This window comes from Loxodonta africana, chromosome 8 (genome assembly GCF_030014295.1).
Source record: "Loxodonta africana isolate mLoxAfr1 chromosome 8, mLoxAfr1.hap2, whole genome shotgun sequence".
NCBI classification, from domain to species: domain Eukaryota; kingdom Metazoa; phylum Chordata; class Mammalia; order Proboscidea; family Elephantidae; genus Loxodonta; species Loxodonta africana.
Genome location: NC_087349.1, coordinates 37,026,329 through 37,054,109, shown reverse-complemented (window position 1 = coordinate 37,054,109; position 27,781 = coordinate 37,026,329). Strand labels below are relative to the sequence as shown.

The following is a 27,781-nucleotide window of genomic DNA, read 5'->3' as shown; positions in this document are numbered from 1 at the left end:
GATTAGGTTATATCATGAGTCAATCTGTTTTGAGATATAAAAGAGGGAAGCAAGCAGAGAGGAGAGGGACCTCATTACCACCAAACAAGAAGAGCCAGGAACGGAACACATCCTTTGGATCCAAGGTCCCTGTGCTGAGGAACTCCTACACTCATGGGAAAATTGATAACAAGGACCTTCCTCCAGAGATGACACAGAGAGAAAGCCTTTGCCTGGAGATGGTGCCCTGATTTGGACTTCAAGTTTCATAGACTGTGAGAGAATAAATTTCTATTTGTCAAAGCCATCAACATGTGGTATTCCTGTTACAGCCTCACTAGATAACTAACACATGGGGGGAAGCAGTGAGTGATGAGAATGGAAGGGGACTTAGAGCCAGGTTAAAAGCCTTGACATCCAATATACAGATTATGAGAACCACAGAATGTTTTTGAGCCACTATTAGAGCAAGTGGATTAGTAAAATACGGGATGCATAGATGAATCAGACAGAATTATTATGCATGAAACGCAGGTGAAAAGACTGGGAGATCCCTTAATATGTCAAGACATAAACTAAGCCCATGGGTGAGTAGAGAGTAGATAATCAGGCGCTCCCCGGAAACCCTACGGGGCAGTTCTACTCTGTCCTATACGGTCGCTATGGGTCCGAATTGACTTGACAGCGAAGGGTTTGTTTTTTCTTGTAAAACTGATGGGTTTGATGGCACTAGAGAGAGGAATCATCTATGAATTCGGACATATAGAAGGATGGTAATACTGTGAACACACATAGGGAAGTCAGGAAAAGACAATGGTTTGATAAAAAGCATATTTGTTTGAGATGTTGAGTTGCTGGTGGGATAACCAGGCGAAAACGTGTTACACAGGCAGTTGAAAATCAAGAGAATGGAGCTCAGGAAAGAGGTGGAGTGATTGGTGAGTCACCTACATTGTAGTGAGTCAGTGAGTTTGGTCTGTCGTAAGAATAGTACATGGACCTAATAACAGGCCCTAAACACATGACAACCGTAACAAAACAGAGCCTCGGGGTGGGGGTGGTGGTGGTGGTGGTGGTGGTGATGGTGGTGGACCAAAAAACAAAACATCGCGATGCGGGTATTTACAGTTTACGTTCGTTTTACCGGCTGTTAATTTATCAGAAACCAACCCTTAGTCCAAATTGACCTCCTACCTAGCAGGTAGAATTGTCAAAGGGCACAGTCTACTATAGAAACCTATGACACTGAATCGCCAGATACTTCTAGTCTAGAACATGAGAAATACACGAACTACTCAACTAAGTGGATTAAAGCACACTTTTGGGCGTTAGGGACATATAGCTCTCGACCACAGTCCAATTACAAAAATTCATGATCGCTAAACGAATTTAACAACTACAACCAAGGAAATGTTTCTAAGGAGCGGCATGGCCGTGCCTGGGCTGAGGCCGCAGGGAACTAGGGGAAAAGTTACAAAGAAGGCGACGAGCAGCCTGACAAGAATGAGCAAAGCTGATTGCGTAGGTTCCAGTTGGAAGCTGGCCCACGTCATCTGGCATACCCGCCCCATTGCTCATCACCCGTGACCACCTCAGACAGTTCCAAGGCAGGAACCGCCCCCAAACGGGAGAGGAGTCACGAGAATGGAGGCAGGAGAGCACGGAAGCCGGCTGGAAGCACTGGAAGCTGGCGCCCCCAGGCCTACTACATTTCCCAGCACTCAGTGCGGCAACGAAGCCTTGCTTCCTGAGCGCTCACGGAAGACTTGAAGCATGGGACAGGTAGTAGCGCTCCATGGGCTGCCGGAAGTAGGAGTCTGGTGGGGCGATTTATAGGGATTGGCTAGTGAGCGTTCGAGTCCCGCCTACATATGGTGACGACAGACGGCAGTCTTGGTACTTAAGGCGTCGTGGCCTCTCCTGCCCCGCCTTAGCTCCCGCGCTAGAGAGAAACATGTATCGTTTCCGATCACAGCTCTTCACGGGGATTTCTGCTGCCGCCACCGCCCACTCTCACCCCCGCCGCTTCTCGCCTCTGTTGTTAGTCGAATATTCGCCTCTCAGTCGCCTGCCGCACAGACGCACAAGTAAAAAGTGCAGCTCCATTGGCTGATCCTCGCTAATCTCCTAGTTCAAGCGGCACCGGGTGTCCCACGATGCCGAAGAATAAGAAGCGGAACACTCCCCACCGCGGTGGCAGTGGTGGCGGCGGCGCAGGGGCAGCTGCAGCGACGGCGGCGGCAGCAGGTAATGGGATATCCTCGCCGCCAGCATCCTGGTTGCCGGCTGGGCCAGCCAGTCTCCTAGCTTTGGGCACAGTGGGAGTTGTAGTTCTCTCTCTCCTTCGGGCGTTTGTGGTTTCGAGGGCGTCTAGCTTGTTGGCGAACTACAATTCCCAGCGTGCACTGGGGGGCATGCGTCGCGCCATTTGGATCTGGCGTGCGAACCCCACTCTTGACACCGGCCGTGGGGGCGGGGAGGAAGCGAGTATTCTTTGGACCCAGGAGTTGAGATCTGTGGCGGGGGGTGGGGGAGGAGCTGTCGTCAGAAGCCGGGGCGCGCTCTCCCGAGTTCTCGTTGACTAAGGTTGGGGCAGATCTTGAAGCTGGCGTTCATGCTGTCACTGGCCGTCTCTGACCCGCCGGCGCCAACATGGAGTTCTCAGGAATGCCACCCGCCCAGCGCATTGGGGAACGTCCGGCCAGTTTGTACGAGCTTTAGCGTCACGCGGCATGGGCCTTGCGCGATGGGGCCGGTGCCACGCAGAGGTGCCCGCCTGGCATCCCCATCCCGCCGCCTTCCTGCTTGTCCCGTGCGTCTACCTGGCCGGGGCCGCTGTCGGAGCCCACGCTCTGCTCCTGTCCCTACCTAGCACCCGCCGAAGCCTCAAGCCCTAATGCAGCAGCCGGCGCGACCTCCTGCTCGGCTTTGTGCTGCATTCTCTAGGTCCTGTGGAGCGAGTCCGGAATAGGCAGGGGTAGTGAAGAGCTCAGACAGCAATTGGCTAAAAGTTTAGGGATTCTTTTTTTTTTTTTGTGGTCTCCTGACAGCAAAGCTAAAGCTTTTTCTGGATGGATGGGTAGGTGCTTAACTGAGTTTATGGTTCTCAAGTTACTAACCATATGGTTAAGGAAAAGAAGAAAGGATTCCAAGCGGAAAGCTCTTCTACAGCACACGCCACCAAACTCAAATCAAGTATTAACGTATACTAGTTAAAGATCATCTCATCTAGTAATTGGTTGAGATCATAGATTTAAATAATGGAGTATCCTCAGGCATTACCACATCATGCCACTTGGATCCTCAGAATGATACGCCTTTGTTCACTAGAAAGTACATAAGCCAATTTTCTTGTTAAAGATGATTGGAAACTGGCATTTGAAAAGATTTATAGCCTCACTGAAACCTGTGATCATGAACTACAGGTCTAATAACTGACTGTAAGAATAGATTTTTATTGCTTGCAGGTAGGTAAAAAGAAAAGCAGATTTTTCCTTTTTGCTCTTGATTTCACCTGAATGCTGTTGATGTTCATAAGTTCGTTATTTTTGATCGACGTGTAAAACAGTTTGTTGTGGTATTTATTTAGTTGCTCTCTGTGCTTCAGTTTTTCCTCATCTGAAGTAAACATTTGAATTCTATCTAGAAGATCCTTTTTAACTTTATTCTTCTTTAAACTTAGAAGTTTAAACTGCTTAATAGAAATAATGGAAAAGCAGCAAGCTAAAGTTATTTTGAAAATGGTAATTATGTTATCGATGGCCACCTTGAATTATAAAAAACAAACCCATTGCCAGTCCATTTGATTCTGACTCAGGGCGGCCCCATATGTTACAGAGTAGAATTGCTCTGTAGGGCTTTCTTGGCTGTGATCTTTCCAGAAGCAGATTGCCAGGTCTTTCTCCCATGGGGCTACTGGATGGGTTTGAACCACCAACCTTTCGGGTTAGCAGCTGAGCGTTGTGCCACCAGGGCTCTTTTTTAGGTTAGAAGTCATGGTGCAGCCATTATTACCTCCTGAAGCCTCCCTGACAGATCTTCCTTGTACTTTTTTTTATGCCTCCTGTCCTTATTGCCCTTCAGATTTTACATCAAGGCTCCTTTGTGGCCTTTCATCAGCCTTATTGCTGCCTTTTCTATTATTTTGTTTTCAATAGAAAAGATACTTTTAAACATGAATTTTGGCATGTAAAGAAAATGGAGAAGAATTCTTGGATTACTTTATAAAGCTGTGTATATTTGGAATACCTTTGGAAGTTTACACTAGAACTGGCTAACTGGTTGACTTTGGTGAGTGGAACTGGGGAGGGCATGAGGGCGAGATTTACTTTTTTATGTTTTCCACACGAATGCATTACTTATTCAAGATATAAAAAAATAGTTGAGCTGGAAAATTATTACATACAAACTTGTGCTTACTTGCCAGCCACTTTACTGTAATTTTAAATGACATAGAAGAAATGGAATTTCAAGGAGATATCTCCACATATACAATCAACTTTATCGCCTTAATGGGTTTTCCTTTAAAACTTTTTTTTTTTAAAATAAAATTAACAGTGGGTACTAGAAAGCTGATAAAATCCACTTCTTACACAAGATAATGGAGCCACGGTGGTACAGTGGTTAAGTGTTCAGCTGCTGACCAAAAGGTTTGCATTCGAATCCACCAGCTGCTCCTTGGAAACTCTAGAAGGCAGTTTTTCTCTGCCTTTTTATAGGGTTGCTGTGAGTCGCAATCGACTTCATGGCAATGAGTGCTTTTTTTTTTTTTTTTTTAAACGCAAGAGAATATGTTAATATGGGACCGTTTCGACTTGTTTTTTATCCCCATTCCCTAATTGTTCTCATCCATCCGTAATAAAGATTGACCTCAGAGAAGCTTCCTTTGACCTCCTGGTCTGATTTAAATGCCTCTTTTTGGGGGGTTGGCACTCTGGCTTCCTGTGTATAGCTCTGTCAGAGCTCTTAGTAATGTTGGAAGAGCGAGCATTTTAAAGAAGGAACAAGAACATGTTAGTAGTGTCCCCACCAGCAGTTGCCGTTGAGTTGATTCCAAATCGTGGTGACCCCACGTGTGTCAGCGTAGAATTTTGCTCAACAGAGTTTTCAGTGGCTGATTTTTTTCGGAAGTAGATCATCAGACCCTTCTTCCAGGGTGCCTTTGGGTGGACTTGAACTTCTAACCTTTGTTCAGCAGCCAAGCGTGTTAACTGTTTTGCACCACCCAGAGCCCTTAGGTGACTAAAGAGTGCCATCACATTGAGTGCTATTCACAAGAAGTTAGGCATTTGTACAGGGTTATTTTCTTGAATTTTATATCCTCCCTTTGGCCTTGAGTCTTTGAGAGAAGCCATTGAGAAAAATTAGTTAAGAGAAGGGAGCTGACTAAGAGCTGGCAGGCATAGGAGTACTTTTTTTGGAAGTAGGCTGAGTATGAAAAAGGAAAAAAGTCAATTTATTTGTGATAAATGTTAGTAAAAGTTAATCAGATGATTAGCAAGCATTGCCCAGAAAATTGTCAAGAGCCCTTGAAACAGCCATTTATGTTTTAGAAAGACTTGTGATTCTTTGTTTTTTTCTTGTCTTAAAGATGTCTTTTTTTAAAGCACTCTTAAGAAGTTTTGGGGTCTTGGCTTTGTTACTTATTTGTTACTCTTTGCTGCTTTGATTGGTACAGTTTATTCCCTTTAGAGGAATATTTTAAGCTGATTGTAAAATAATAAGTATGTCATGAATTTCTCTGTGTGTCTTTTTTTCATGGGGAAAAGTCAATTTTATTTTGTTATTGTGTTTTAGATGAAGGTTTACAGAACAGACTAGCTTCTCATTGAACAGTTAATACACATTGTTTTGTGACATTGGTTAACCCCACGACATGTCAACACTCTCCCTTCTTGACTTTGGGTTCCCTATTATCAACTTTCCTGTCCCCGTCTGCCTTCTGGTCCTTGACCCTAGGCTGGTGTGCCTCTTTAGTCTTACTTGATTCCATAGGCCTGTCTAAACTTTGGCTGAAGGGTGAACCTCAGGAGTGATTTCATTACTGAGCTAAAATGACGTCTGGCGACCATATTGTCGGGGTTTCTCCAGTCTCTGTCAGTCCAGTAAGTTTAGTCTTTTTTTGTGAGTTAGAATCTTGTTCTACATTTTTCTCTAGCTCTGTCTGGGACCCTCTATTGTGTTCCCTGTCAGAGCAATCAGTGATGGTAGCCAGATAGCATCTAGTTGTATTGGACTCAGTCTGGTGGAGGGTGTGGCAGTTGTGGTCCATTAGTCCTTTGGACAAATCTTTCCCTCGTGTCTTTAGTTTTCTTTATTCCCCTTGCTCCTGAAGGGATGAGACCAGTGGAGTATCTTAGATGGCTCCTTGTAGGCTTTTAAGACCCCAGATGCTACTCGCCAAAGTAGAATGTAGAACATTTTCTTTATAAACTCTGTTATGCCAGTTGAACTAGATTTTCCCTGAGAGCATGTCATGAATTTCTTGAACAAAGAGATATTTGGTGCAGTCTTTCATTTTACTGACTAAGGAGCTTGGGCTCAGAGGTCTATCCGGTGACTTGCTCAAGGTCACATTAGGGGCAGAATTTGGGATGTGTTTTAACTAAACGCTCGGTGTAATTCATGACTGCACACTCCTTTTGAAATCCCTATAGAAATAACCGATTATACGTTCCTTACGTTAATGAAGCTGAAAGATTCTAGTTTAAAAAAGGGAATGCAGTTTTTTATTAATAACAGAATTTATATTTTTAAGTTGTTGGATATGTTGAAAGTTTTATTTTAAAGATGATCTAACAGACTTTTATATCAAATACTAAAAGTTCTGGTTCAAGCTTTTTTTTTTTAATTTCCTCAATTCAAGTCATCTTGACTTCGGCTTTTCTCTCTCCTGCATTCCCTTCACAAAAGACAGGCGCAACTCAAGGACACTTAGGTTATGTTTACTCAGCACAGCAATTGTCTTTGGAAAATATATCTCATATTTTATTCTTATGATGATCCATGGCATCGTAATTCTATTTCTGGATCTGTCTTCATGATTTGAAGTCATAGTTTGGAAGTGGTTTTTTTTTTTTTTTTTCCGTCTTTATGTATCAGTTTTTCCATCATCAGAAACTGGTGTCCCAGTTGGGTGACTCATCTGTTTCTGGAGTTGATATGTATTGTTAGTAACTGGTGCTCCAAAATACATGCTACGTGAAATGACACCTATTTTAAAAATATGTAAGTATGGTCTTTTGTAATACAGCCATCCCTTTTTAAAAAATAAGTTTGGGTGTTTACTACTGTGTTTCTGTAAATTTAAAAGTTCCCAAGGTAAATATTTGCACATATGGCAAAAAAATCATCTACTTTTTCTTCTTTTCCTTTATAGGTGGCCAGCATCGAAATGTTCAACCTTTTAGTGACGAGGATGCGTCAATTGAAACAATGAGCCATTGCAGTGGTTACAGTGATCCCTCTAGTTTTGCTGAAGATGGTATGATTTCTAAATTACTTGCAACTTTAGATAAAAGGATATTTTAGTTGAAGGGATTTTTGTGCCTGAGATATACTGTTATGTGTTCCCATCTGCCTTTTTTTTCTATTTAAATTATAGAGCTTGGTTTGTGTTATTCCTTAGGACCAGAAGTCCTTGATGAGGAAGGAACTCAAGAGGACTTAGAGTACAAGTTGAAGGGGCTTATTGACCTGACGCTGGATAAGAGGTAGGACGTAATGGGAACTCTTTATCTGGATGATTCTCGTCAGCCATCTTATATATTTAATATGTGCAGCTCTCTGATGTAACAGTACGTTTTCCCTTAGAGGATGATTTGTGTACTTTTGAAGTTTTATTGTTTCCTTTCCTTCTGGACTTTTGATCTGAAGCATGAAAGTGCCACCCAAATTTAGATTGACTCAAATTAGTCATTATTCTAGCATAGTAGTGCATGCATAACTGTATTTGATAATAATTGAAGTGGATTTGTTGAAATAAAAGTTAATCTTCAACCAGAAAGGACAGCTAAACTTTACTTTAAGCCTCCTGCCCACTAATCTTGTTACAGACAAAAAATATCAAAGTTAATTATTTTCTACCTTCGTAGTAGCTCCAGAATTGACTTAAAACAAATGGAATTAAGAGACTTAGAATATGCAAACATGACTTTTAGGCTTTTGTATTATTAAAAATGTTTTACTTAGTGTAATGTAGAGAAACATGTTTTATACATTGGAACTGTGGAATATGTCATCGTGTAAAATTAAGGCTATTAAACTAATAGACAAAGGCCATAATATAAGGCAGCTTCACATCTTTTGTGTAATAAGCTGAGTTGTAAATGAAAATTAAATTATAGAAGAATTCTTAGAGCTGGGTGACAATTAGATAAGAAATCTATAGATAGAAAAAAATTAGAAGGAAGCACTAAGCTAATGTTTTTAAAAGTCTTTGATGGTACACTCCAATTGGATTTTCTTTTTTTTGCTTTCAACAGTGCAAAGACAAGGCAGGCAGCTCTTGAAGGTATTAAAAATGCAATGTGTTCAAAAATGCTTTATGAATTTATTTTGGAAAGAAGAATGACTTTAACTGATAGCATTGAACGCTGCCTAAAAAAAGGTAACGCCCTTGTTCTTGAGTCACAAGCATAGAACTTACAAGGAATTTGCTACCTTCCTTGCAGTAGCATTTGTTAATGCCACTAGAGCATTGGCTTGCTCTTTGTAACATTTTACATAGTCGGGAAATACACTGTGTTTGTTAGAACTCAAAATGAGGTTTGGTAGAAACTTTGTTTTTGTTTATGTAATAAACAGTTTGAAAATAGGAAGGATTGGGGTGAATTGCCATCTTCTGTCACATCAGGAAAGGTGATTGCCATCCTCCTGTTAGAAAGGCTTGAAAGCCTGTGTCAAATGTAAATAAAAAGTGTTAAAAAAAAAAATCCTACTTCATTTTTCTAAAATTCAAGTATTATATCTATCCCGTGTCCTCTTGCTCTTTTTTAAAACATTGATCATACTTGTGGATTGACGTATAATTTTTTTTTTTTAAGTTTTATTGAGCTTCAAGTGAACGTTTACAAATCAAGTCAGTCTGTCACATATAAGTTTATATACACCTTACTCCATACTCCCACTTTCTCTCCCCATAATGAGTCAGCCCTTCCAGTCTCTCCTTTCATGACAATTTTGCCAGCTTCCAATCCTCTCTACCCTCCCATCCCCCCTCCAGACAGGAGATGCCAACACAGTCTCAAGTGTCATCAGCATCTCTCTCTTACCCACTGTCCAGTCCCTTCCATGTCTGATGCGTTGTCTTCAGGAATGGTTCCTGTCCTGTGCCAACAGAAGGTTTGGGGACCATGACCGCAGGGATTCCTCTAGTCTCAGTCAGACCATTAAGTATGGTCTTTTTGTGAGAATTTGGGGCCTGCATCCCACTGATCTCCTGCTCCCTCAGGGGTTCTCTGTTGTGCTCCCTGTCAGGGCAGTCATCGGTTGTGGCTGGGCACCAACTAGTTCTTCTGGTCTCAAGATGATGTAAGTCTCCAGTTCATGTGGCCCTTTCTGTCTCTTGGGCTCATAGTTATCATGTGACCTTGGTGTTCTTCATTCTCCTTTGCTCCAGGTGGGTTGAGACCAATTGATGCATCTTAGATGGCCGCTTGTTAGCATTTAAGACCCCAGACACCACATTTCAAAGTGGGATGCAGAATGTTTTCATAATAGAATTATTTTGCCAATTGACTTAGAAGTCCCCTTAAACCATGGTCCCCAAACCCCGCCCTTGCTCCGCTGACCTTTGAAGCATTCAGTTTATCCTGGAAACTTCTTTGCTTTTGGTCCAGTCCAATTGAGCTGACCTTCCATGTATTGAGTATTGTCCTTCCTTTCACCTAAAGCAGTTCTTATCTACTAACTAATCAGTAAAAAACCCTCTCCCACCCTCCTTCCCTCCCCCCCCGTAACCACAGAAGTATGTGTTCTTCTCAGTTTATGCTATTTCTCAAGGTCTTATAATAGTGGTCTTATACAATATTTGTCCTTTTGCCTCTGACTAATTTTGCTCAGCATAATGCCTTCCAGGTTCCTCCATGTTATGAAATGTTTCACAGATTCGGGATTGACGTGTACTTTATAGAATCTCACCTCGTGTATTTGAATTCTAGAACTTTGTAATAGAGTTGCAGAATTTGTATTGTTGTAATCATAGAACTTTTACGAATGAGAGACCTGAGAGAATTAGTGTTACCAGACTTTTCAACTTCAGGAATCACCAAAATTAAAAAGATTCGGGGCTACCAGTTGACTTTATTTTGCCAAGTAAGGACATTATGGAAATAGTTGCCTTCTGCCATTATTATTGTTTTATTTAAAACAATATTCCAGGCACCAAAATGTAGGAAGCATACCCATACCTGTTATACCCATTGCTGTCGAGTCACCCAACTCATAGCTACTCTATAGGGCAGAGTAGAATTGCTCCATAGAGTTTCCAAGGGGGAGCAGCTGGTGGATTTGAACAGCTGACTTTTGGTTAGCAGCCAAGCTCTTAATCACTGCGCCACCAGGGCTCCAGGAAGCATACATGCTCCTTTATATTGAATGAACTTAGCTTTTATATCCTTATTTTCCTCATTTTGCCGTAGGTGAAAGCTTTGTCATGATCTAAACTGTTGATCTAATCCACCCCTCGCTGTGCAAAATAAAGGAAGGGCTAGGAAGAGTGAGAAGACTGGTCTCTGGTTGCATAAGTTGTTAGTTGTGTAGTTGATAGCACAGCCAACGTTTTAAAGATTTAACAATAGCTTTGTTAAAGGTGTTTTACATTGAAAATGTCTCCTAAAATGCGTAGTTAGGCTAGGTGACCTTTAAAAATTTCCTTTTGATCTTCATGTTTTATAATTCTGTAACTTATCATGTAAGATTTAAGTTTAATATTTGCCCAAATTCTTTGGTGTAAAACAGTTCTGGAAAGGATTAATTTACATTTGTCTTAATAGAAACATATTTCGTAGTGTTTTAAGGAACGGGCTGTGTACATCAGAAATGCTTGAGAGATTAATTCATGGGCTACTTGAGCACTATTCATATGGGTACATTAAGGAGTTAGAAGGTAGAAATGGGCTTAAAACATTTTGTTGAACTGTTCTGGTACCACCTTGAGGTAGGCGTTAATCTCTGTTTTATGGATAAACTAGAGAACAAGAATAACAAATTGGAGATCATTTGACAAATACGTCGTGGATCCAGGGTTTGAATGAATTCTGTTTCCAAAGTTTCAACTCTTAACTTCACTGACTTCCCAATTTATGTCAAAGCCTGGGGCGTAGCATGGGTTTCATTAATGGTACCCGATATTTTGAAGTGAAGCGGATTCGGGGAATGGCTGTTCTGTAAGCTATATTTAAGTTAGCCTACTGCAAATAATTCGTCATAGTTGTGCTTTGACCTCCTTTCTAGGTAAGAGTGATGAGCAACGTGCAGCTGCAGCGTTAGCGTGTGTTCTTTGTATTCAATTGGGCCCCGGAATTGAAAGTGAAGAGATTTTAAAGACTCTTGGACCAGTCCTAAAGAAAATAATTTCTGATGGAACAATGAGTATCCAGACTAGGCAAACTGTAAGTGTAAGATTTAAGATTTTTATGTTTATACATCTAGCTAGGCATGACACCCAGACATTCTGATGAAGAATGTTCCATAGAGCATCTCCTAGAGAGTAAATTCCTATATTTTTGAAGTTGAATATAATATACTGATATTAAATACAATATCGAGTTACTTAGGATGATTGTAGAATAATTTTGGACTGGAACTTGAAAAAACAGTCTAGATACTTAATGTTTATTAGGTGTTTATTTTTTATTCTAAGAAATGTAATAGGAGAGTGGATAATTGATTGAAATGGGAACTTTTTTTATTAGTGACAAACTTTTTTTTTTTTTTGGCTACCTTGGCCTCACAGTCTTGTCAGAAAGCATAACGCTGTGTTTACGTAGGTGGATTTGGGTAGATGTTGAAATTGACTTGTAAAACATTCATGTAGTTCTGGGGTTTGAGAAAGGTTTAACTCTTTGACATTTACTACTCTTAACATCTGACTTTAGATTGTGGTTTTAAAATTTTTTTGTTTTATTTTTGGTGAGCTAATAAAAAGTGGGTCACTATGAGTCGGAATCGACTTGATGGCAACAGGTTAATAAAAAGTGATTTAAATGATCACGTGAACACGCTTTGCTGTAGCACAGAAACATGAGCTATTCTTAGTAGGTTATTTGTAAAGTAATACGTGAGCGTTAAGCTGTTTTCTAACAAGTTGAACTAGTTCAACTCTGAAACTCTTTGAGGCATTTAATACTGATTGTTCAAATTAGCTTTGTCTTCAGTATTATTTAAGGTAAATGACATTAATCTTTGTACCATCTTTGTGGCTTCACGAAAGCCATTCTCACTCCCCATACGAGTTGGCAGGGAGGCAGGCCCCCGCTGTGTGCCTCTGCTCCACCTCTAGGTCTCTCCTCCAGCAGCTGGATGTGGAAAGCAAGAGAACAGAGGCTCAGGCCTGAGAACATTAGTTCTGTGCCCATCTGACCCAGCTGTGGAAGCCGGGAATGGTCTAGCTGTGTTTGCCCTGGAGGAGAAGAAATAGGAGTTAGTGACTTCATGGAAATCTTATGTGCTCCAATAGTTGTAGTTCTAAAATGTTTCATTAGCTCTTGTTACTTACCTTTTTGTTCCCTCTTTTTGGATAATTCCATGTAACTTTTAAATTGTGCAGGACTGTGGTTGTATTTTTGTGATCTCAGGAAGACAGGAAACACTTTGCAGGTAGACATTTGGAATAATTACTGAATTTTGTTTGCACGTGAATGTGATTTTTTTTTTTAAACAACAGAAGGAATCCGTATTAAATGTACGCGGTCTTAAATTTTAGTGTCATTTCTCTTAGAGTTGCCATCAAAAGGAGAGTTGTGGCCTTGCTTCTGCTACTCACTTTAGGAGAAGGAAATACTCATTGAAATATCTCTTTGCTGAGAATAATGCTGAGGCTGCTTTTACATTTTAACGTCTAATTTCTACCAGAATGGATAAAATAGTGACACCAAGCAGATTACTGTCACAAGCGTCCTTAATTCTGGAACAGAACTAGCTGAAACCTGGGCATATGAAATGTGACTTTAAAGATTTAAAGCTTTAGTGATACTTTTAACAACATGAGGGAATTTTAGTGACAACGTATGGAGAAAAGGAAAATGGAGACTAGTCAAATCTCACACATTACAAATTCTGACTAATTAGGAGGTACATATAGTTGGTGCTAACTTGTTATTCCTGGTAAAATTTCTGCTTTTAATATGATTAATTTGTTAAAGTGTTGTTCTGTGGATTAATGGCTCCTGTGCGTGGAAACCCTGGTGGCATAATGGTTAAGAGCTGTGGCTGCTAACCAAAAGTCCAGCAGTTTGAATCCACCGGTCACTCCTTGGAAACCCTATGGGATAGCTCTACTCTGTCCTGCAGGGTTGCTATGAGTCGAAATCAACTCAGCAACCGGTTTGGTTTATGTTATAATCAGATTGTATAAATTATAAGTAGATGGTAGAAGTATTGTGTTCTGAGTCTATTAGGTAAGCATTACCTTTGTAGTCTCAAAGTGTACTCACGTTTAGCCTCCCTTTTCCTAACAAAGGACAATTATAGAATTCTCACAACCTCTTTTTATCATATTCTGAAATGAGTGAAATCTGACTTAATAAACTCCTTCTTTAGGTGAGAGGTTTGAGGATAAGTATTTAAATTTTATTAGATTTCTGCTCTTTTATGGTTTTAGAAGCTTATTTTATACTGGAGTCTATTTAAAAACAAAAACGAATGTAAGTGGCTTTAAAACCTTAGAAACCTATAGCAAATTTAATGTATTGTAAAAGATTTAATAGAGGGAGTAGGCTCCTTTATCGCAAATGTCCAAACCTCATCTGTGCCTTTACAGTGGAGTTAAAGCTTGAAATGATCTGTTCGGCATCTGTAAAGCATATGAAAATGAAACAGTTTGGAAGATAGATAATTTTACCCTTTTTCAGAATACTCCCATAGAGTAAGTGGAGTAACCCAGCAATCTAACTCATAGAATATGGAGCTGGAATGGATTTAGAGATTATGTAATTCCTTTGTATACACTGCCTCCTTTCCAATTCTGTGATAAAGAAAGGCCCAAGAGAAGTGCAGTAACTTTCCTGGAGTCATACTGTGAGCTTGATAGTGGAATGGAGCCTGGGCTGAAACCCTCTTCTCTTGACTCTTGGCCCAGTACTCAGTTTCGCTCTTTCTCTTTTCATGCTATGCTTGGGACCTTCTATGATTGTACAGTTGAGAAAATTTTCACAGTGAATTATAAAAGCAGGAAGATGTAGAATTGATAAGGTACAATATTGTAAACTATCCGTATTTTCATGTTTTTTTTTTTTAGTGTGCAACTTGCTTTGGTGTTTGCTGTTTTGTTGCCACGGATGACATTACCGTAAGTCTAAAACCTTTGACATAAGTTATTTGCACATATCTAATTTAAGACGGTTGTCTTACTTGATATTCTTATGCATTAGGAGCTATATTCAACTCTAGAGTGCTTGGAAAATATCTTCAGCAAGTCATACCTCAAAGAGAAAGACACTAATGGTATTTGCAGCACCCCTAATACAGTCCTTCATATCAGCTCCCTTCTCTCATGGACCTTATTACTGACCATATGCCCAATCAATGAAGTGAAGAAAAAGCTTGAGATGTATGTATTTTTAGTTTCGTATTTTATAAAGATAACATTTAGTGACATAACCAGTTGGTTCACGTAGTAATAAATAACTGTTTTCTAGGCATTTACATAAGCTTCCAAGCCTGCTCTCTTGTGATGATGTAAACATGAGAATTGCTGCTGGTGAGTCTTTGGCACTTCTGTTTGAATTGGCCAGAGGAATGGATAATGTAAGTATCTAGTTGACAGAGGAAAAAGTTTAGGTTGCAGAGACCATTATTCTATCATTACTTTTACAATTAAGAATGGGATGATAACTCTGGAGTGTGGCCAGCTTAAGAGCCTTCTTGGCAATGGCAGTATAATACTTTTGAGAGCATAGCCAATCATGATTGGTAGAGCAATATTCGAGTGTAGTTCATTATTATTAAGTTTTGCTATCTATAGAACTGAATTTTAGGGATGTTCTCTGCTCATGGAGAGTTTTGTTTAATCTGTATGGAAGTGCGTGGATTTCGCAGACATAGGACACGGTAAGGTAATTCACTCAAGGATATTTTGTGTCCTAGGGCTGCCATGACAGAAAACCACAAAGTGGGTGATTTTAAAGAACCAAAATATATGTCCTTACAGGTCTGGGGGTTTAAAATCCAAATCAGGGCTTCGGCTATGTCAGTGCCTTCATGGGGCCTTCCTCCTAGATTGTGGTGACTGCTGGCAGTCCTTTGCTGCTTATAGATACATCTGCCTTTGTCATCACATGGGGTCTTCCCTGTGCATCTTTCTCTGTACTCACCTTTGTAAGACTACTCCAAAGGGATTACTTTTAGGATGCACTCTACTCCAGTATGACTTCATTGTTGTTAAGCACCTCAAGTCAGTTCCAACTCATAGTGAACCCATGTGACAGAGTAGAACTACCCCATAGAGTTTTTGTGGCTGTAATCTCTAAGGAAGCAGATTGCCAGGTCTTTCTACCTTGGAGCTGTTGGGTGGGTTGGAACCATCAACCTTTTGTTACCAGCCCAGCTTAACCGTTGTGCTTATTAACATAACAGAAGAAAAGCCCTATCTCCAAATGGGATCACATTTATAGGTATAGGGGTTAGGACTTAAATATATATTTGGGGAGGATGCAATTCGGCCTGCAACACATCCTTTTTAATGAATATCAGACAGTTGGATGAAATATTAAGTGAGCATATACTTGGGATCAGGTGAGTTCAGTCACTGTTGTTTAACTTCTCTAAGCCAAAAGTGGAAACATACATGGCCCTTCAGACTGGGGCATGTGCTTTGCAGTCCCTCCCCACCCTGTTCACTCACTGATGTTAGTTACCATTGGCATTGGCTTGGCTCTTAAAGGTATTTGAGTTGGTGATAGTGTGGTCATCCATCCTGGTTTGCCGGGTGGTCATCCATCCTGGTTTGCCTAGTGCTCTTCCACTGTTAGCACCAAAAAGTCCTATTTCCCAGTAAATTCCTCTTCCCAGGTGAACTGGGACAGTTGAGCACTTTAGTTTGCAACCTCTAAGGATTAGAGAGCCATGTAGTTAAGCGCTTGGCTGCTAACCGAAAGGTTGATGGTTTGAACCCAATAGCCATTCCACAGGAGAAAGGTGTGGCAGCCTGCTTCCATAAAGATGACCTTGGAAACCCTAGGGGCAGTTCTGCTCTGTCCTGTAGGGTTACTATGAGTTGGAATCAACTTGACAGCAGTTTTTTTTTTTTTATATTCGAAAGATTTCCCAAAGAAATGCCTCAAATATTAGAGCTGGAAGTGTGGAATTGTTTTTAAATGTGTGATTCAGGTAGTGTGCTGATTTCTAGAATTGAAAAGCAGCTTTTGTTGCCTTCACACTGAATCCATAGATGCTATCATGATAACAAGAAAGATCCAGTAAGAAAAACAGGAAATGTTATTTTTAACCTTGTATTATTTACTAGATGCTTTTTAATTTGAGACAGAGTCTATATTTCCAGAATGAAACTTTTTCTACAGTTTAGGAAGTTTTTTTAACAGTTAATAATTCCAGTTAGGATTAATACGGTGTTCCTTGTTGCTTGCCATATTTAGTTTTCTCATTCCATTCTAGGCCTGTGTTTAGAAAATGTTTAGGCTCTTAACTGTCAAGTGTCTCTCCCCACCTTCTTACCCTCCCCTTTTGGGAAGAATAGCCAGTAGTAATAGTAAGTAAGTAAATGCCATCAATAGCTAATGGTTCTCCTTATTATGTGAGAAACTACACTCAAGGTTAGCTAGCAATTTAGTTTTATTTAGCTTGTTAATGGGTCCTTAACCTAAAGGCAAAGAAACCAGATGTCCCAATTTTAATCTTGTGTTCTTTGCTTATAGAAATAATAATTTATTTCTTTTCTTTTTCTTTTGAAATACGTCTTAAATTGAAGTAACGATACAATTTAAATTATACATATTGAGTTTGTTTAAGTTGTGTAAACATATATTGTAACCCACATATCTTTTGTGTGTGGTGTGTGTGTGAGTGAGAGTGTGGTGTGATGGGGCTTAGTTACAGGATATTCAAAAAGTTAATTAAACCAGGGTTGATGAGTACATAGGGAGTTTTAAAGTAGAATTCTTGTAGCAAATGAGTGGCATTGAATTATTCTGAACTTTTTGCTGGCATAATTGGTTTGTGATATTAACCCAGGAATCTAGATGTGTGATGAATTCTGTCTGGGAGACTTAGAAACTTCTAGAGAACTGCCTCTTGAGTTGGTTTTTAAAGATAGAATTGGTGAAATATTAATAATATCTGTTTGTCCCAAGTTGAAATTAATACTTTATGAGAGCTTTCGTTGCTTACTATGCATGTTTGCCATATAACTGAGTAGATAACAGTAGGCACTGGAGCCACATTGCCGAGATTCAAATCTTCCCCACCCTTACTAGTTGGATGACGTTGGGCAACTTCTCTATGCCTCGTTGTGCAATGGAGATAGTAATAGAGTAATAGTAACTTTCTCTACTCATGGGGTTGTTGAGAACACACGCTAGGTACAAGGCAAGTGGTAGCTTCTCCTATACTATTATTGAGCTGAATAGTGCTTCTTCCCCACCAATAGTCTAGTAGTGGCCTTTTAGGAACTTTAGGACAACTTAAAATAAAACAAAGACTATATGGTGGCAGATTACAGATCTTGGGTGGGAGAAGGCTTCATGAGGTGCTGATTCAAGCTTGACTTGGGAAAATATGCCAAAATATAGTATAGGCAGACCTTCGCCACTTCTTATTTCATCCCCATCTGACCTGACAGGGGATAGTAGAGAGAGGGAAAAGATAGTCCAGAGACTAAACATAGTCCTTGGGACCAAATCTTAAATAACTTGGAGTCGATACTTCCAGAAAGGGAAACTCAGCATTCTTCCCCCTTCCTGCCTTTGTTTGTTTATAGGATAACTGACCCTATGTAAAAATGTCTCCATACCTTGACACAGGTATTCTGCCTCAGCAGGGAATGAAAGGAATAAAACTCTTTGTGCTCAAGAGGTAATGATAAAGAGATATCTAGAGATAAAGCCATTTTAAAAATAATTGAGAGGGCGGGGAGATCAAAATCTGTTTTCCTATTTACTTCCATTTGATTTTTATTTCACAGCACTTAAAATAGGTGGCAGAAGGCTCAGTTTGTTTCATTTTATATAAAATCAGTGCTTTTATATAGACACATTAGTTTTTGGAATAATTTTCTGTGAATTTGTAGTCTCGTATTGGGCTACCATAATAAACTACCACAGACTGGGTGGCTTAAAACAACAAATTTATGACTCAGTTTTGGAGGCTAGAAGTCTGAAGTCAAGGTGTTGGCAGGCCCATGATCTCTCTGAAAGCTCTGGGGAAGAATCAATCCTTACTCGCCTCTTCCTAGCCTTTGGTGATTACCAGCAATCCTGTCTCTGCCTGTGTTATCACATGGTGGTCTTCCTGTGTGTGTCATTACATGGCCTCCTTACGAAGACACCAGTCCTTGAATTTAGTGTTTACCATAATCCGGTATGACCTCATCTTAATTTAACCAAATATACCTACAACTTATCTCCACATAAGGTCACATTCAGAGGTTCTGGGTGGACATGAATTTTTGGAGTACACTATTCAACCTACACTCACCTTGTTCAGGGATTTAATCAGGGGGGCTCTGTTTAAACCTCAGGAGTTTTCTGTGGTTTCATTTTGTTACCTTAATTCTGGTCACATTTTAAAACCATTTAATTTATTGTAGCGGTTATTTAAGTATGAAGTAATGACCTTTAGCTGACCTGTTTGCCACATTTGTATTGGATTAGATTGAAAAAGGCTATATCATAACAATAAGAGCTGTCCATTAAATCTAGAATATTGATATAACAGTTCATGCTTCATAGTTCATTTGACTATATTTATCATCTTAGTCTTTACAACCATCATGATTTATAATTTTAAAAACTTGGTGTAATGAGAAGTAGATTTGAATTCTAATCTAGGACTTTTTGAGTGTCCCTTAGTCACAACTGTGCTGTTTTATTGTTGATAAGAATTAAGGTTTTCGTTTATGTCTCTGGGAGCCCATTTTTTATATGTCCCAGAGTATAGTTTTATTGTATGGTAGAACTTGCCCATGGCATTTCCTAGGCTTCAGTTTTTATAGAAGCAGATTGCCAGGTCCTTCTCCCATGGAGCGGCTGGGTGGGTTTGAACTGTCAGCCTTTCAGTTAGCAGCTGAGCATTTAACCGTTGTGCCACCAGAGCTGCTTCAAGTATCTTTACTTTAAGCACTTTAATTATCCTAGTTATCCATCTGGTATAAATGCCTTATTGTGCTCTTTGAAATATGGCCAGTAAGTTAGAAATTTAAGTGTTGTAAGAAGTGTTACGTATAAGTTACACTTCAGGCAAAAAAAAATAATTGGAGTACTGGGAATGTGGGGTTCGGAAACTGAGCAGCCAAAGGATAGAAACTGTATCGATACGTGGATATCTGTCTTCACTGAACTTGTTTGAAATTCCAGTAATAGCTTGTGTACAGTAGGAGCTCAATAAGCATTTGTTAAATGCCTGTGGCTCTACTTGGAAGGGGAATGTTAATTGATTTGCAGTCAGCGTTTCTATATGAAATTAGTGCATAGTTTCATGCATGTATTTATGTGTGCCTGTGGGCCAAGATCTCTAGACGGCTTGAAGATTTGTGTTGCTCTCTGCAGCACTGCTGGGTTATTTGCCTAGTGAACTGTTCTTTGTTGGCTCTAGAAGAGTTTGAAAAAGTACAACCACCAAACAAAATTGTTTCTCTTGACCAGGACTTTTTTTATGAAGACATGGAGTCTTTGACCCAGATGCTTAGGGCATTGGCTACAGATGGAAATAAGCACCGGGCCAAAGTGGACAAAAGAAAGCAGCGGTCGGTGTTCAGAGATGTTCTGAGAGCGGTGGAGGTAGGCCTCTTAAATGCGTTGATAGGTACTCATTTTGAAATGATATTGTTTCAGGCTAACCTTGACAGTTGGGTTACTTCTGTTGATGGAGCTTCACCTTTCATCAAGATAATTTTCTCATTGGGCAGAGTTTATTTTTCTGTTTTGGCATTAATGTATGTAACAAAACATTTGCCATTTCAACATTTTTTACACATACAATTCAGTGATATTGTGTTCATCGTGTTATGCAGCCATCACTACTATTTCCAAATTGTTCTGTCACCCCGGACAGAAACTCGCTGAGCAAGGCTTTAACGACATAAATGAAAACTTCTTATTTTTAAACACAGGAAAATTTAATACTGATGTATAGAGGTACATTTGCTTTTTAGGTTTGAAAAAAAATTAAAAGATTCAGTGTGATAAAATGTATTTCACCTTGGTGTACTTGACATCACATAAGCAGTGTTGCTTAGCACATACGTACTTAGTATAGTGTTTATTTTGTGAATGTAGTAAGTTACCACCTACCCCTCTGTGTACAATTTGGCTTTCGTTACCTTTAAACAAAGACCTTTGTGCTCTTCCCAGGAAGGCCAGGTGCTAAAAACCAAAATAACAAATCTCAGCATCTTTACAAGGTCACTTAAAGTCATTATCTGATGCTTGAATTCCTTCTATAGTCCTCTAACCTGCTTCAATACACAGGGAAAGTAAATTGAATTAGAAACCTTCAGGGAATGGAGTGCATGGCTAAAATGAGCTTAGGACGAAGGCAGTGTCACTGTGGAGGATACTAAACTTTTTTATAATATAATAATATGTATGTGTTTTTTTTTTTTTTTTTTTTTTTGCTAGCTAAGAAATATTTCTTGGATTTAAAGTGTAAGTTTCTCAAGATATTACTATTTGATATGACAGTTCTTGTAAGGATAAATATATCATTGAGTCTGTAGTGGTTTTCAACCTGAGGTGTGTGTGAAAATTTAGAATGGGAATAATTAAAGAGATGCTAAGGCCCTAGCCCAGATCCAGTTTAGAAATGTTCCAGCGATTCTCATATGTACTCTGCTTAAGAACTACTTGGTTCATTTTAATCTACTTTTTAAAAATAAAATAGATATAAATTAGTATACAGAACCTCTAGAATCTAAATTTTCTGGTTATGCTGCGTCTTATTGCATTATAAGAATATTTTGTACTTACTCTGGATTTTATAATCCTACAAACAAACCCCTGCTAAGTTGAGTAGACATCAGTATTAAGAATTGAATTTGCCCCCTTAACTAGTGTGGCAGTAACCCCAAATTAGACAAGCTGTTTTCTCAGGTAACTAAATTTTTCCTATATTTGGATTTTGGAGATATTGTAGCCTCTAAAGATCACATGTCCTTAATATTCTGGATTAGACCTATTTCAGATTTTGTCTTGATACATCCCCTCTGGGTAATAGATTGTAAAGGACAACAGGACCTGAGAAACATAGTGAGTCCCTTAAGCCAGGCCAGCTTCAGCACTTAGCAGTGATTATTCTGAGAAGCTCCATCACCTTCTTTCTGCCATCCCTGTGACTGCCATTACCCCCTTCCTGGTTACTCTTTCGTATTCATTCATCAAAGAACTGAGCAACCAGCTTTTTTTTTTTCTTTTAGTTTAATACTTTATTGTTTTTCTGGTAGAAGTTTACACAGCAAATTAGATCCCTGTTTAGCAATTTCTATGCATATTGTTCAGTGACATTGGTTATATTTTTTACAGTGTGTCAAAAAAACCAAACCAAACCCGTTGCCGTCGAGTTGATTCCAACTCATAGCGACCCTATAGGACAGAGTAGAACCTGCCCCATAGGGTTTCCAAGGAGTGCCTGGTAGATTTGAACTGCTGACCTTTTGGTTAGCAGCGGTAGCACTTAACCATTGTGCTACCAGGGTTTCCACAATGTGTCAATATTCTCCATATTTCTGTTCTGCTTCCATTAATCTAGCTTTATTGTCCCTCCTACCCCCCTTACTTTCTCATCTTTAGGATAAATGTTGACCTTTTTGTCTCCTATAGATGATTTTTCAAAGGAGCACAGTGCTCATGGGTGATAGTGTTTATTTCATGAATCAATCTGTTATTTAGCTGAGAGGTGACCTCTGGGTATGCTTTCAGGTACAGTCTAATGGGTATCTCAGGGTGATAGTCTTGAGGGTTCTTCCTGTCTTTACTGGTGCTGTAAGCTTGGTCTTTTTTAAGACTTTGAGTTTCATTCTGCATTTTTCTCCCATTCTGTCTAGGATCATCTGTTGTGTCACTGGTCAGAACGATCAGTCGTGGCAGCCAAGGCACCATGTAGTTCTTCTTCTGGTCTCTGGATAGATGAGACTGTGGCTTGTGTGATCTTTTAGCTCTGTAGACTAGTTTCTTCTTTGAGTCTTCGGTTTTAAGGAACCAGTTTTTGCCTTCCTACCAAGTTCTGCCTCCGTTCTGGGTGACTTCTCTATCCATTTGAAAAACCATACTTTCTATTTGTTCAATGACGTTTACTTCGTTTTACTGGGGCCACACTCGTTATGGTTATACCTTAGAAGTAGATTCTGGCAGAATTGTTCCATCTCTGAAATCTAAACTCAGGAGTTACCTCTCATTTTCTTAATGAACCTCCTCTTAGACCTCGAGTTGTTTTGTCCTTTTTGTTTTGGTCTGTTCACTTCGTTTCCTAGATCCCTGCTGTGCACCACTTCACCCATTGCCTAGTGGTGGCACCTTGTCTTTTGACCTGTCCTGCAAACCTCCCCCATTTTGATTCTTTTTCAAATTTGTTGTGACTAAAATGAAATTAAAAAAAAATCGCGATAGTTTTGTCGCCAATATTTTTCCAAACTCAGTTGTGCCTTCAGTCCACCACTGCTAAATAGATGTCTGTGCTCTAACATATAGGCCAGTACCTTTAAGTCTGTTCACATCTCGGGTGTGAAGGTATCAATGTAAACTGTACTGTTTGTTTATCCTAACGTTTATATGTCTGTTTAGAAATTGTGTTTACATAGGATCTTTGTAGGCCATATTAGTGCTGCTTATAATTTTGGTTCTTCTTCTGTTGGCTAGGAACGGGATTTTCCAACAGAAACTGTTAAATTTGGTCCTGAACGCATGTATATTGATTGCTGGGTCAAAAAACACACCTATGACACCTTTAAAGAGGTTCTTGGGTCGGGGATGCAGTACCACCTGCAGGTAAGTGGATGACATCCTTTCTATACATTCCGTTTTAAATTAGGGAGCAGTTTTTAATGTAATTAGCTTTTCAAGTTATTCAAATATCCAAAATGCTTTCAGCTTAATACAAAAGAGTAAATTTATTTTTTAAAGTAAAATTGAATAAATATGAGTTTGTTTTTTTTTTTTTTTTTTGGCAATGTATAGCATGGAGTAGCTTTAATTTAGACCTCAGCTATTGAAATCTCATAGGAAATCAAATAGTTTGACATAGCTTTTTTGAATTTAAGGCATTGGAAAACAATTTGATCTCGTACTGAAAAACAAAATAACTGACAAGTTCATACTTACAAGTTCCACATAACTTTTATTAAACAGATTCACTTTAGTATAAAAAAGAGCTATGATATTTAATACTGAACGTTACCTCGTTTTTCTTTTTACATAAGTCAAATGAATTCCTTCGCAATGTGTTTGAACTTGGTCCCCCGGTTATGCTTGATGCTGCAACTCTTAAAACGATGAAGATTTCTCGTTTTGAAAGGGTAGGTTTTGGTTTTAAAAGAACTAAACAAGCAGTATGTAAGCTTTATTTGATATTCTTAATGTCGGTGAAAACCAATTAAATAATATTTGGTAAATTCATTGTCTTAAAACATGTGTCATTTGTTATTGAATATTTGATGAGTGAATATATCGCTCAAGAAATTATTTTCGTTTATTCACTTGACAAAAATTCCTAACCAAAACAAACCACAGCTCTTGCTGTCAAGTCAGTTCCAACTCATAGCAACCCTGTAGGACAGAGTAGAGTAGGTCTCCTGTGCCATGGGGTTTCCAAGGTTGTAAATCTTTGTGGAACCAGACTACCACATCTTTCTCCTGTGATATTTGTAACATATATAACAAAATAGGGGGTGACTTTGATATTTCAGAAATTAGGAGATTTTTATGTAATTCTGTTTCACTAATAAAAATAATAGTAATGACTAAAACAAAACACTAAACATCTCAAAGAAAGGTATTTTAGTGGTTTCTGTCTATACGTGAAGTTTTAGTTTTTCATGGTGTTTCTCACACACAATTGCTGTACTAAATGTTAGAAGTTTTACTGGATTTAGATTGTGAGGAGTTTTTAATGAAATCTTTTTAGCTATAACCCTACTATCTTCGTACAGAAATTATTTTCATTTTTGTTTCCGTTTATTCTGTGGGTTTTTATATTTAAAAGTAAAGACAGTGCTTCTTTTGTATCAGATACTGCGCCTGCTTAGTAAGTACCAAACTCATTTAATAAGCTAGGAACTGAAGTGCTCAGAGTTTGTAACATTAAATAGTAATTAACATATTTTCATCTAACATTTTAAATACCCTTAATTTTATACACACATACATATACGTACAGGTAGTCCCTGACTTACAACGGGGTTCAGTTCTGATGACTCTGTTGTAAGTTGGTTCTGATGTAAGTTGAATGCCTCATTTTTTTAGTTTTCATTGTTATTGCATTTTATCATCAGTATCTTTATAAATCCAATCGTCATTTTTGGGGGTTGGAAATATTATGTATAAACATACAGATATATTTCAACGTATGTATGGTGAGACTACATCTCACATACTTTGGACATGTTATCAGGAGGGATTAATGCCTGGAGAAAGACATCATGCTTGGTAAAGTAGAGCGTCAGTGAAAAAGAGGGAGACCCTCAATGAGATGAATTGACACAGCGGCTACAACAATGGCCTGAAGCATAACGATGGTGAGGATGTCGCAGGACCAGACAGTGTTTTGATCTGTTGTACCTAGGGTCGCTATGAGTTGGAACCAACTTGATGGCACTTAACACCAACAGCAGTGTAGTATATGTTATTGACAATAAGGTATACCAAAAAAAAAAAACAGTCATACATGCAGTTTGTTGTAACTTGATTATGTCATAAGGCTAGGACTATATATATTTTACTGCAATAAAATTAACCATTTTAAAGTGTAATTTGGTGGCATTTAGTACATTCACAATGTTGTGCAACCATTACTTCTACCTAGTTTCAAAACATTTTCATCAGCTCAGAAGGAAATCTCATACCCATTAAGCAGTCATTCTCCTTTTCCCTTCCACCCAGCCGCTGGCAACCACTAATTCGCTTCCTGTCTTTTGGTTAACTTACTCTGGATGTTTCATATAAATGGGATCATACAATATGTGTGTGTGGTTTTTTTCTTCCACTTACAATGTTTTTGAGGTTTATCCATGTGGCAGCATGTGTCAGAACTTCATTTATTTTTATGGTTGAAAAATATTCCATTGTATAGATATATACCACATTTTATTTATCCATGAATCAGTTGATGGATACTTGGATTGTTTCTATCTTTTGGCTAGTAGGAATAGTGCAGTAATGAACTTTGATTGATGTACAAGTTATCTATTTGAGTCCCTGCTTTCAAGTTTTGAGTATATACGTAGGAGTGGAATTGCTGGATCGTATGGTACTCGTATGTTTAACTTTTGAAGAATAGATATATACCACATTTTATTTATCCATGAATCAGTTGATGGATACTTGGATTGTTTCTGTCTTTTGGCTAGTAGGAATAGTGCAGTAATGAACTTTGATTGATGTACAAGTTATCTATTTGAGTCGCTGCTTTCAAGTTTTGAGTATATACGTAGGAGTAGAATTGCTGGATTGTATGGTACTCGTATGTTTAACTTTTGAAGAACCTCCAAACTATTTTCCACAGCAGCCTAACCGTTTTACGTTCCCACCAACAATATACGAGAGTACCAATTTCTCTGTATTCTTGCAGACCCTAATTTTTGTTTTTTAAATTATAACCATCCAGTGTGTGTGAAGTGCTTAATAATATTTTTATAAAACCTTTGTATTTATGATCACGTAACTGATTCATAGGTATTTTCAAACTGTCAAAAAATTAACATTTTTATATTTTTCTTTAGAATTATTTCTTGTAAGAAATTCTCTACATGGGAGTAGAGGGCTAGAATGTGACTTTTTGGTATGTATTGGGTGGCATAGTGATTAAGAGCTACAGCTGCTAACCAAAAGGTTGGCAGTTTGAATCCACCAGGCACTCCTTGGAAACCCTGTGGGGCAGTTCTGCTCTGTCCTGTAGGGTAGCTATGAGTTGGAATCAACTTGATGGCATGGGTTTATTGCCAAATACCTTCCAAAGTTATTCTGTCATTTCTAATGTCTCCAAAACTGGCTGAAGGCACATAGCTATTACGCAGATTGGACAGGATTAGACTTCATAATTTAAATAATTTATTGGTTTAAAAGGTACAAAAATGGTACTTAATCATTTTTTTTTCCTTGCTATTTTAACTGACCCCAGGGTTGGACATTTTTTTTTTTCCACATTAGTGTGTAATTTGTCTTTTCGATCATCAGATTAAATATGTTGATGCCCTTTGTTCACTTTTTCATTGGAATTTTCATGGTGTTTTACATATTTGATTTGATACTTTTTTTCCAACACAGAATAATCATTAACTCTTTTATTATCTGTTATTCTCCCCCCACCCCCCATTTTGCATGTGTGTGTGTGCATTTCGAACATTTTTTATAGGATCAAATCAGTTTATTTCTTGCCCTTGTGATTTTTTTCATTTTATAAGAATTCCTAAGTCTTTCACTGACCACACATGCTTTCCTTTTTTTCGTTTCAGCATTTATATAACTCTGCAGCCTTCAAAGCCCGAACAAAAGCTCGGAGCAAATGTCGAGATAAGAGAGCAGATGTTGGAGAATTCTTCTAGACTTTTAGTATTTGAAGACTACTTTCTTATTTTCTGTTTTTTTCCTAATTAGAGACGGTTTTTATTCTGGGGGTCAACATAGATAACTTTTGTAGCAAGGGTTATATATTACTTGTAATTTAATGTACAGTATTATAAATGGTTAGTTCTGATTATTGAATATTCTCTGTAAATAGAATCAGTAAATATGAATAAAATAAGTGTTGGTAATGTTTAGTCATATTCTCCTTGTGAAGAGAAAAAAATCTGGTGTTTCACTTGATTTCATGATGAGAAAAACTATTACACAAGGTTAAGTTTCTTATACTGTGGTTATCAGAAATATTGATTATAATGATAAAAAGGTATAAAATATGACCTTAGACAAACAATTCTGGATACAATTTTTGGAAGCTAGTTCCTCTGGAAAAGCTGCGGTATTTTAATTTTTAAATGGAACCTAGCTATTTTAATTTTGTCACTGGGATGGACAAAAGGAATTAAACCACGAGATCTTACAGCTATACTTGCAGACCATTTAATCTGGCTGTTGGGAGTTCCTGATGAATTTGCATATGCCAGAAAGGTTGCTAACCTTAACCTCAGAGTGGTAACACTAATTTTATATGCTATGTAAGACTTTGTGCTTTTTACTTTGAAATAAAGATCTTTTCACACTTA

General features: G+C 38.6%; 2 protein-coding genes across 5 annotated transcripts; both read left to right on the top strand.

Moving 5' to 3' along the window:
• The first annotated feature begins 1,895 nt into the window (after positions 1–1,895).
• LOC135232224 (uncharacterized) lies at positions 1,896–6,253 on the top strand. Its single transcript, XM_064289798.1, has one exon. It carries the CDS (start codon positions 1,934–1,936, stop codon positions 2,090–2,092), a length of 159 nt encoding a protein of 52 aa, XP_064145868.1. The 5' UTR covers positions 1,896–1,933; the 3' UTR covers positions 2,093–6,253.
• IFRD1 (interferon related developmental regulator 1) lies at positions 2,120–27,781 on the top strand. 4 transcript variants are annotated; one of them, XM_003407216.4, is made up of 12 exons: positions 2,120–2,226; positions 7,358–7,462; positions 7,607–7,691; positions 8,463–8,587; positions 11,434–11,591; positions 14,438–14,488; positions 14,571–14,749; positions 14,838–14,946; positions 20,016–20,150; positions 23,223–23,351; positions 23,783–23,878; positions 27,032–27,781. In XM_003407216.4, the coding sequence occupies exons 1-12, from the start codon at positions 2,136–2,138 to the stop codon at positions 27,119–27,121; spliced, it is 1,353 nt and encodes a 450-aa protein (XP_003407264.1). In that variant the 5' UTR covers positions 2,120–2,135; the 3' UTR covers positions 27,122–27,781. The 4 variants fall into 4 exon arrangements, with proteins under 4 accessions (XP_003407264.1, XP_064145867.1, XP_023400328.1 ...); XM_064289797.1 differs by having other exon boundaries at positions 7,583–7,691; positions 8,463–8,491; XM_023544560.2 differs by having other exon boundaries at positions 7,583–7,691.

Bases quoted from the DNA above. Each gene is read 5' to 3' on its own strand.
- LOC135232224 (XM_064289798.1), top strand. From the start codon at position 1,934: ATGTATCGTTTCCGATCACAGCTCTTCACGGGGATTTCTGCTGCCGCC.
- IFRD1 (XM_023544560.2), top strand. From the start codon at position 2,136: ATGCCGAAGAATAAGAAGCGGAACACTCCCCACCGCGGTGGCAGTGGT. The intron at 7,692-8,462 runs GTAGGACGTAAT...TGCTTTCAACAG, and splicing joins GACCTGACGCTGGATAAGAG to TGCAAAGACAAGGCAGGCAG. The intron at 20,151-23,222 runs GTAGGCCTCTTA...TCTGTTGGCTAG, and splicing joins ATGTTCTGAGAGCGGTGGAG to GAACGGGATTTTCCAACAGA.